We start from the raw sequence: 11,201 nt of genomic DNA, 5'->3' as shown, positions 1-11,201 counted from the left end.
CCTTAAATGGGAAGTTAATTTCCAGGAAGTGCGGCTGAACAGTTCCGTAATTAATTTGGAACGTGCGGAGGAAATGGACATCCATATCAAGCTTTACCGAGTACATTTACTGAGCCGTAATTAGGAAATAAATTACTGCCACCTAATATTTATTAAAGAATACAATTGTTAAAAAAAAAAAAAAAAAAAAAAAGTTGATCCTGGACATGTAATTGGATTTTCTCCCTAGAACATTCTTGCCTATATTTGGACTTTAAAAGTTTGCATTAGAACCACGAACCGTGACAAGCCAATGCAGTCGCAGGTTCCTGTCTCACCCGAAGAGTTTATTGGTGTGCTCAAGGTGTGTGTTTGTGTGCTCCTGCGCTGAATCACGCCCGCTGTACGCAACCTCCTCGACGGTAGAAAGGGACAAAAGTCCTCAAAACGAAAACATGGAGAGCCGAAAGTAAGGTGGGATAAGTGTTGAGTTGACGTCACGTTCTCCTGTGTTTGTGTATGTTAGCTGGGAATGAATTTGTTACCTTCATAACTTTAGTTTTTGAGGAGTTGGGTTGAGTGGCACAAACATAACGTCACATGACGATCCACCAAGAAAAATTGCCTGACCAATTCAGAAATGAGAAATCACCCTCTTTTTGAGATTTGGTTTTGTTAAATCGCCTTTTTTAATTTTCACCATTGATAAATTATGTTCTGTAAAAAAACAAACAAAACAAAAAAACAGCAACCAACGATGTAGCTTATGGTGATCCAAAGTTGGGAAATCATAAAAACATCCAAAGCATGGTGCTGAAACAAACCCATTTCATTTAGGACAAATTAACCAGCTGTTTGTCCAGCAGTGACCCAACAGTCCACCCTCTAAAACAGGAGGGTCAAACTCATTTCTGTTTTGGGCCAAATCAAGATCATGAGTGCTCTTAAAAAGCTGGTTGTATTGATAAAACCTGTTCACAAACTGTAAAAATATCAATGAATTCTTAAAATTAAATAATATTATCGAACATCTTTTCAACCCCTCCAGGATTTTGTGATTCTTTTTGTTTTTTGTTTTTTTTGGTAATAACAATAAAAGTGTTTGTGGTACTAACTGGGAAATATTTGCAATTGTGCTTATTTATGACAGTAAATGTGACTTTTTATTACTCACTGTGTAATAAAAAGTAAGGCATGCAGCCCAAAATAAGGCACTCTTAACAGTTCTGGTGTTGATGGTTCTGTGTAGCCCTAAAATTAACCCATCTTCTCTCTAAAGTTCACATTAGAACTTAGACCTAGCCCATTTAGTACCCGTTTCTTTAGTCTTGACAGAGAGGCTGCAACTTTTACATTCTTGACCAGTCTAATAATATTAGAATCAATTTCTTTTATAGACTTTATTTCCAATTTGGTTAGTAGCTTGTAGATAAGTTGATATTCATACCAAGCAAAAAGAACAAAGACGTTCAGTTTTAAATGCATTTCTAATACTGAGAAAGATACATAAAACTCCTTTGTACAGATGACTCAATAAAAAGGACAGATTCACTTCTTCCAAAATGTCTTTTTCAGCATCAGACTGAAAGATTAATTTCCAAACTTTAACACATTTTAGCATTGCTCCACCAGCTTTGACAGCTGAAACTCCATCACACCACATGCCACCACGGTGGTGTTGCTCCAGTGTGAAGTGCTGGCAGCCGTGACAAGTCTCAACACTACACCGACTGCCCTCGCGGAACCTAATCTCTGCCGCCTTTGTCACTAGACAGTGTCATGTTCAGTCAGTGCCAGGCATAGGCGCGTCCCCTCCGCGCGAGTCAGCCACGGCGATGTAGCAGAGACAGAAGGAAGGGTGTGAGGCCCAACCTGAACACCTACCGACGGGCCGGCTGTGGGTATTGTGACACCTCCTGGAGGCTCGTGACGACCGGTTCAAAGGAACGTTTTCTCGATCCGCTTTGCCGGGTGAGGTTTTGAATTAGTAATGCAGTGTTGACACATTCCCAAACACTCATTTGTGCGAGGATAAATAACATGGTGTTTGAAACCCAAATGTTTCTCAAAAGAGGACTTGGAACTAAAAGCAGTTACACAAAATTGTTAACTTGAACATAAAATTCAAGTTAATAGTAAACCCATGTATATTTTGTCCTGAGTCTTCCTGTTAGTTTGTTATTGTAGCTTCACTCTTGTGCCAAACAATGGATGATCAGGGGATTATTGTGGTGCTGAGCTCAGATATCAGTTGCCCTGTAAATAGGGTGTGCGTTTGGACTGGTGAAAAACAAGTTGTATGACATACCTGAGATAAAGATAACACCTGAGCACATGAGTAGCTCAATAAACAAATCCACAAAGTTTGATTCCACCATTGAAAAAAATCAGTTACCATTTTGTCTTTTTCACAAACGACACTGCTCGGTGGTCTGTAACTGAAGGACCCAGTTTGACTGGTTCCTTTTGAACGGTCTGAGCGACCAATACTCAGATTTCACAACTCTAAAATCACCACAGAGACTGATCGAGAACAACAGCCTTAAGCACAAAATCAGCAAAACAGACATGATAAATGACCACGTGTTGCTGACATGCAGGAAGGAGAAACAAAGGAAGGACTTATTAGACGGGGGAGAAGGGGTGCTATGTAGCGGAGATGAGAGTAGTAAGTCCCTTTAGTAGAGAACGATTTTTATCTGAAAGTCATCAAGAGGATGTTATCAACTAGGATGGTAAACTATCAGCTAGTCAGTGTTGGAACAAGATTATAGAACATTTCTATCATCTTTGGACTGAAGTATGGGATTAGACATTTATTTACACAGAACACAATGATACATGACAGAAAAGTGTAAAAGCATCCTTGATTCCATAAACTTTTTTTTTTTCACATTACATACATTTTGTAACAGACAGGGTGTGTCCAAATGGAGGGGCTGTCCCCCTCAAAGGACCTGGTGCTTCGTCCACGAAGGACTACAAAGGTAGATCAGGTTCCTGGTCAACTGCAAAGACCAGAAGTGAGCGGCTGTGAAATTTGACGGTCTGGCCTTCAGCTTTATTCCCTGCTCTGTCCTCAGAGCTTTAAATCTACACAACATTGTTTTGGCATTATGTATTGATGTAATTATTCGTTTGGGTTCTTCTTTTCAATAAAGTTCATAGTTGAGTTTGGTGTACATCTTTTGACTGCATTACCTAAATCCAAAAGGTTGTCCAAGTTTTAAAAAAGTGCCAACAAGTGCAGCAAAGTAATAAACTAATCTGAATTGTTTTTATGTTTCCATTTGAAACAGAATATGGTCAGACTGCATGAGAAAACAAAAAAGAAGTTGTGTAGGAATCAAAAACTTATTTGACCGCTCACTTTTAGATTTGAGAAATGCATCAAATATTTGCACAAAAGCAACATTACAGTAATCAGGACAATTTGGGAAATATGTTCATCACAAAAGGACAGCGTAGCAATAGAGATACAAAAGCGCAGCTTAGGGATGGAACTTTAACAAAAAATTATGCACAAGACGCCAAACAAAGGAAATGCTTACAAAGAAGGCAAGTTTGAGATAAAAAGCTAAAGGATGAATCAAACAGGCACAATGTGAATTTAAAAAGGACACAAAAGATGGAATACGAGCACAAAAGAGACCCAAATGGTTATAACATAATATTAGTTGGGAACAAAATGCTCAAAAATAATGCCAATTAAAAATAACTACAGCAATTTGCTATTGTCTGTTCCTTTTCATCTTGGCTTTTCTGGGGGCAAGTTGGAGTAAACATCATCCAGGCCTATTTGTCAAAATACAAAAGAGTCTTAATGATTGCACTTTCCTTGGTCTGAAGCGATCTTCAGAACTTTTCCTTCTCAGCAGTCGGATGTCTTTTGGGATTACGGCTCCATAAATTTGTCCTTCGAGATAAGAGTCCAAGCACAAAAACCACCTGAAACTGAACAAAGGAAAGCAACAAAACTTTTAACAAACACATTACTTTCTCCACGTACGTTTATTTTACAGCAGAAGATTTGAACCTGTAGCTGCCTTAGTTTCCTCATCCAGCAAAAGGTGATAAACGATTGCTGACGAGGAGCCTCAAACTTGAGTCAGCTCCTCGATCGGCACCTCTACGTTTCCAATGTACCACAAAATCCAAAACACCAGGCTGAGGAACACGATTAGTGGCCCAGAAAGGACGAGGAAGTCCCAGTAGCTGACGGGCGAGGCGATCCCAGTGATGAAGACGACGAGGCCGACCGCGTCAAGGAGGACGGCAACGAAGAAAAACACTACGCAGCGGCCGATCCAAGAGCTGTAACTCGTGAAACTTAGTTTTATTCTTTCCATTCTGTGCACGGCACCTCACGAGGAGTGAAGCGGTGTGACAGATGACACGGAAAGAGCTTAAACATTCAGGTCACATTCCTCCTATATCTACATCTTTTTTTTTTTTAAACCACCCGCTGGCACCAGACAAATGCGTTTCCTTAATGATAAGCGATATTCTGGTTGTTGACGAATTTGCTTTCCTTTCCTTACAGACCCAGCTGCAGCTGAGCCATAAGTAGGTTTGGATAAAGTAGGAAGAAATTATCCATGCGTGTTAAATCCCAAATATTTGTTTGTAATTGTAGACATTCAAAAGGTGACACTTTGTTGAGGATTATCTTTGAAACGTAGTCTCTTTCAGTAAAGCAGACAGCATCCACTGCTCGGAGAGTCACACAACCACATTTAAATATCTTTGCACTTTATTCCCAAAAATAATTTAGACACAAATATACATATAGTTACACAAAAAACATGAAAACGAAATGTACATTTTCTTCACCGTGTAGCTTTCCTCATTTTAGAGAGCTTTACACCAAGCAAGATGTTCTCATAAACGTGACTTTTTGCTCACAAGTGTAAATGTTAAAGTCTGTTGAAATCTCAGGGGAGAAGGAAAAAAAACAAACAAAAAAAACCCCCAACAAAAACAGGAAGTAGCTCATGTCCAGGAGCACCGACTACACCATCTGTAAAGGTAATGGAGGAAAAAAAAAAGAAAAAAAAAAAAAGTCACTTTTGATAGAAAAATTGGGTACACACAAAAAATAATTACTGTGAGTTACTGTAACAGGTTATGACTTCTCGCCACTAGTTGTAAGTCTAAATCTAGATAAGCTAAAGGTTGTGTGCTACGCAACTGTTTTTCAAAGATGATTTGTATGCAAATTCATGAACATTTTCAGACTATTGGTAGCAATAAAAGAGGTTGTTTGAGAATAGCTTTGCGGTGGTTTCTCTTTGTGTGTTTAATTTTGGCTACATGCTGTATCACACAGGAAAAAAAAGAAAAGAAACAGCTTCAGTGACCCAACAGGTCAAGAGAAAACTAACTTTATGCAGGTGGTCAGGTGAAATGTCTTTTATTTTAGGTCAACTTTCTTTTTCTATTTACTGAATGTCACAATAATAATAAGAGAAAACATGTCAGACATTTATTAATGTCTACTCATGTCTTTCTATTCAGTGTATGTAAGCCTTTGGCCTCATCTGTATACCAATGTGAGAATTGCACAGATTTGAAATATTTTGCACATTTTAGATGTAGGTTTTAATTTTGGATATTGTCCTGGATAAATAGTATTACACTACAAATCCTCAACATATCTGCAACCTTTATTTCTAAAAACAAGCAACCTTAGTCCTTAATTTTGAATGATTGACAAATACTTTGCATTATCAAATGAGGCTTTCGATATACAAAAAAATAAGCACATTTGGTTTAATATTTAGACATCTGCATGTGCCACCCTGTTCTCAACATTAAGGTTTAACAACAACAATTTTAAAATATTAAAAGGAAGATTGAGAAAAATGTGGGCTAATCACAACCACCATCCTAATCACAATATCAATGCAATATCACTTTAAAAAAAACAACTTAGTATAATGCTGTTCTAGCTTGCTTTCCAGATCTCAAGATGAATATCCAAGAAAACTATATATATTTTTAAAATGTTTGTTTCAGACAGTCTTGATGTTTACATCCCCAGAACAGGTAAACGAGTCAACATGGTACGGCATGGCTTCACAGAAACATTGAGTAATTTCACACCACCACACAGGCAGCTCAGAACATGTGAAAAATGCAAGCATGAAGCAATCAGCATCTAATCCTGACCAATCCCTCTTTCTGTGTTTGGCAATGATAAATTACACATACTGATTAACCAGCTTTGCCAAACCTCTAATACGTTCTCATTCAGGGGAAAAAAAAAAAAAAAAGGGTAAGTTGATGCTACATAAGCAGTGTTTTTCTAAGGCGGGGACCTGGGTTATGAAAAGAAGTGTGCACTGATACTCTGTGATAATATTTGACCCAATGGGAGGAAGTAGCCGTCTACATCACAAATCTGAAAGTTTAATCTCTTTCAAACTCGACACTCTTAAAAACAAATACACAGGATTATGAAGCCTAAACAAGACTTGAAAGATGCCGTCAAATAATAATAATAATAATAATAAAGCCTTATAAACTGGAAAGATCTTACCCAGTTTCCCTCCCCCCATGTTTCTCTCTACAATTGTAGTTTTAAATATATGAAATACTGTCAAACTAGTGAAGTGACCTTTCCTGTTTTACCCTCACTTCTCACAGTTGTTGTTTATTTTTAAGCTGTTAAGAGGCATGGTGGTGAAACATGAAACTGCTGCTGCACAAGCTACTCAGCAGGTTGTTGCTAGGTAACCAAAGAGCGAGCCAGTTACTTGATGCCACCAAAGTTGCTTAGCCAGCCGTGAGAGGTTGAGCGACTAAAGCCTTTTCTTTACCTATATCTCCCAGAATGCTGTGCAGTCAGTGAAATTACTGAATCTGATGCATTATCTACTGATATTGATAACGCCTCTATTGTGACATATATTGTTTTTGATTTATAGTTTTAAATAAATAAAAGCTACAAAAATGGAGGTCAATGGAGTGCAAACTAATCTGGCTTTTTATGTTGCGTTTGGATTAATGGCTTCTTCACGACTCTGTCACATTACCCAACATCAGTATAGGAATAATTTTATTCTGGATAATGATACACTCACAGGTTATCCTCCACTTTACTGAAACATTGTGATCAGAGCTTACAAAGTAACAGCGTCACCATCTGGATGATGTCTGGATTTAATGAACTGCACCTTCAGCAGATCCCCCAGGGAACCAAATGCGAGGCGCTGTTATTTTGTGGATTGGCACCTTTTTTTTCTTTGTAACTTTAAAAAAAAGAAGAAGAAAAAAAGACCACACCCATTTATAGCTAGTGGGATGGCATCAGTGGGCATTATGCAGAATAAGATAAGATCCTCGCATTCCTTCGGCGGCTCAGCCGCGGCTAAAACCCAATCGCCGTACCCATCGCACTCCATTCCACCGGATCAATAAGTGCTGCAGAGTTCCATTAAAAATGCAATTGTGCCTTTATGCCCACAGGGTGTCTGACTGGCCAGCCGCTTACAAGCAAACTGACGGCTAAAATACTGCTGAAGTGTGAAGGTGAGCACAAACGGTCAGGCTCATTAATTAAAAACTGCCATGGGTCACTGAAGATCTCTCAACTCGGGTGGAGAGGGTGCAGAAGGAAGAGAAAAAAAAAAGACTATTACAGATATTCATGAGCATAGAGCTGGGCAGCCCCCTTGGAGGGTTGATGGGGGGGTGGGAGAGGTGCGTGTACCTATGGGTGGGTGGGTGATTACCTCTCAGGACCATCTTCACTATGAGTTTCATCTAATCCCTGCCAATAATGTGAGATATTTCCCTTATTAAGACCGGGGCGAGCCTGAGGAGGGCTGCCATGACAACCTGTGAGAGGACGGGGATGGCAGCGGTGACGGGGAAAAAAAAAAAAAAAAGCCCGAGTTAGATGTAGCTGAAAAACTCATGCTAAGCAAAGTGACGACAGGCCGCTAACAAGGATTATTTACCGCCATGCAAAGGTATTCACACCCCTTGAAAGTTCACACTTTGTCAAGCACGACTTTCTTTCAGTGTGTTTTATTGGGATTTTATGTGACCGACTAACGCACAGCAGTATATAACTGCGAAGGAAGAAAAAATATATAGCTTTCCAAACGTTATCCAAAAAACACACCAATTGCTTCCAGAAGTTACTCAATTAATAAGCAATAATGACCAATTTAATCTGAAGAAATCCAGTTCTGTGAAAACCTCAAAAGGTTTCCTTAGAGAGCATTAGCTAAAACAAACAACATCATGGAAATGAAGGAAAACAGCAGGGACAGAGCTGTGGAGAAGTTTAAAGCAGGGAACTTTGGAGGAGAAGCACAAGCCAACAGCTCAGGTGGAAAAATCTGACAACTATTAGCCATGGATTCCACAAATCTGGAATTTATGGAAGAGTGGCAAGAAAAAAGCAACTTAAGGCTCTCCATGCTAGCAACGTCGTTAACACTGTTTAATGTAGCACAGAAATGTTTGGAAAGGTGGTGGTAAAGTTATCTTACCTACATGTTATGCATTTTGTCAATAACCTACAAGCAGAACAACATTTGGACTTCTGAGTATTTGATTATTCATTTCAAGTAAAATTATTATGGCTAATTGCATGCTTTCCTGAAATTATGCAGCCCTATGGAAAATGCTGTATTTTTGTCAACAGTGAAAGAAACTGATTGGAGTTGATGAGCAATATCAGTGGAGATAAATATCCTGAAAGCCAGTTAAAAGTTATCAAAGACTTCAGAGAGTTCGAGAAGTTCACCTTCAAGCAGGACAAAAACCCTATAGACATACAGTGAGTGATATGGTCAAAGGATTTAGATCAAAACTCAGTCATGTGCTAGAATGGCCCAGTAAAAGTTCAAACCCAAATCCAACTGAGAATCAGCAGCAAAAGTTTAGAATGACTTTATAGACGATTGCCATCAAATTTCAGAAATTGAGATATTTTGTAAAGAAGAATGGGTAAAAGTTTTAGTTAGTGGACTTTCTTGCTATATTTAGCAACATTTCATGGGGCTGCGGGGGTATCGCTAAGAATCGGCAGGTCAGACTTTTTAATTATTTATCTGTTTCGGTAATCGTCCAGAAAACTACAATCGATGCAGTCCTAGTTGGAACCGTTCGGCCCAGAGGTTCTCGCGGCCTTACAGGTGAGACAAATACGCACCATGCTGTCAGAGGAGCCTCTCTGCTTTAGTGTCTCCCGCCTGCAGAACCGCCTCCGCCACCGTCAGGACCCCCAGCTCCACGTTTTTATCAGTCGGAGATGCGCACTCGCTCCATCCGTCAAAGCCCCCGTTATCCTGACCTCCGCCGCCGGCTTCCCATGTAATCCGAGGCGGCGCAGAGAAGCGCACGGTCCCCTTCGCCTCCACCACCTCTCCACGTATCTTCTTTTTCTTCATCTCCTGCTCACCCTCCGCCGCTTCCAGGGGCTTCTTGCCGCCGCCGCCCTTGGAGAACCTCTCGGACAACTTCCTGGCCCACTGCGTGAGGCTGGCGTCCAGAGAGTCCCTCCTGTATCCCGGCGCGTACAGGTGCACGTTCCCCGTGTACCACAACACCCACCACATCAGGCTGAAGAAAATGATGATGGAGCCCGTGTAGATGAGGAAGTCCCCGTAGAAGCGGCCGTCTGCGGTCAGGTTGCCGAAAATGCCGACGAGGAGCATCGCCAGGCCGCCGGCGTCGAACGCCAAGGCGAGGAAGAAGAACAGCAAGCACTTCCCCACGCCACTCGAGGCCATAACCGGAGCACAGCGCTACAGTGCAGGACGGGAAGAGAAATAACGGCTGCCAGGTGATGAGCTTGCTTTTTTTTTTTTCCACCTGTGCGCCTGGCCACGCCTCGGTTACCTGTATCAACGTAAGGGGTTGTCTCCCTGCGACCTCAAACGAAGTGATATAACTGTCACGCTCCGAGCCTTGAAAGACATTTACACGCAGGTCACGTATAAACCGCACAGCATTTTATTGTGATCACGCCAGATTGAATAAGGTCATAAGCAAAATTGAATTTGGTACCCACTTACTGATCAGTCCATCTGAATAATTACACGTATGTGAGAGTTGGAGAGCCTTGGGCAATGTTTTTTTTCTTCCTTTTTATTCCTTCAAGAAAAATTAATAGCATTCATTAACCTTACTAATAGTTATGACAATGGTATATATTTTTTAAAAAACAGCCATAGGGCTTTTTGCCATGGGCACCATTTTCTCTGGGCAAAAGGAGTGTCAAAAATAAAGTTGTCACTTATTTCTGTATTGCTTTTTGGTATTTCCAGTCTTTTTATTTTCCACTATATAAGCACTGTAATGATTAAAGATTAAAGCGCCGGTTACATTATTTAACGTAATCTGTATTGCATTTGATGATCTTTTTTCTTTTTCAAAACCTACAACTTAGGCCAATCAAAGTAAAACTACAATGTAGGGAAAAATCCTCTAGAAAGCAATTTGAGCTGGGTTGTGGAAAAACACACAAAGTCGCAATGAATTGTTAATGTCACGACTTCCTAAGAAGAAATGTAAAAATATATAGACTGTCATAAATATTAGTGAAGATCAATTGCCAGATCCCAGCTCAAAAAAAAATCTTTATGATGTGGAACAGGATGATTGGATCATGGATGGACCAAAACATTGCATCATTTGTTCTGGGTTTCCCATATCTTGTACAAAGTTGCACATTTGTAAACCGTTCCTTTGTACGTTTGTGTCATTGAGGCTGTTGTTGCGTTCACTTTGCCTATGGCCAGATGTGGCAGCTCTCTAATTTGGACTTTTCATCCAAATAATTGACAGATAATAGGATCGTGCTCACTACATTAACCATTGATTTCCCAGTGCAACAGTTTAAAATATTGCTTTCGTCCATAAAGCATTTATACATGATATCAGGAATTCATAACACCTCAGGCCTTTTGGTTATTTTATACTCTTGCCCTGAAGGTAGAATGAGCCAAAATATAATTTACTTATCCTTAAACGTGTCCGAAACTGGCCGGTAAATATTTTATCTCTTTTCACTCAATGGACGTGGTTTCTGTCTCCAAAAAAAATCTATCGCACTCTTTTGGAAAGGAGCAGGTAGTAGATAGTATCACATTCTGGATTAGACAAATGTTAGAAACTTTTCCCTTGGAAAGAATGACTTGTATACAAAAGGGAAGCAAGAGAAATTTGAGGAGGTTTTGGTCTTCACTTTATTTATTTGTTAA

The 11,201-nt window shown here is 39.9% G+C and overlaps 1 protein-coding gene across 2 annotated transcripts; it reads right to left on the bottom strand.

Moving 5' to 3' along the window:
• Positions 1 to 4,714: 4,714 nt before the first annotated feature.
• LOC106941541 (transmembrane protein 238-like) lies at positions 4,715 to 10,179 on the bottom strand. 2 transcript variants are annotated; one of them, XM_015024598.1, is made up of 2 exons: positions 9,149 to 10,173; positions 4,715 to 4,999 (listed from the first exon to the last, which is right to left on the bottom strand). In XM_015024598.1, the coding sequence occupies exon 1, from the start codon at positions 9,726 to 9,728 to the stop codon at positions 9,156 to 9,158; it is 573 nt and encodes a 190-aa protein (XP_014880084.1). In that variant the 5' UTR covers positions 9,729 to 10,173; the 3' UTR covers positions 4,715 to 4,999; positions 9,149 to 9,155. The 2 variants fall into 2 exon arrangements, with proteins under 2 accessions (XP_014880084.1, XP_014880085.1); XM_015024599.1 differs by lacking the exon at positions 4,715 to 4,999 and adding an exon at positions 7,239 to 7,574 and having other exon boundaries at positions 9,149 to 10,179.
• Between the last annotated feature and the right edge of the window lie 1,022 nt (positions 10,180 to 11,201).

Source organism: Poecilia latipinna, unplaced genomic scaffold (genome assembly GCF_001443285.1).
Source record: "Poecilia latipinna isolate Pla-1442-1.1 unplaced genomic scaffold, P_latipinna-1.0 Scaffold3736, whole genome shotgun sequence".
NCBI lineage: Eukaryota > Metazoa > Chordata > Actinopteri > Cyprinodontiformes > Poeciliidae > Poecilia > Poecilia latipinna.
This window is presented reverse-complemented; position numbering and strand designations above follow the sequence as displayed.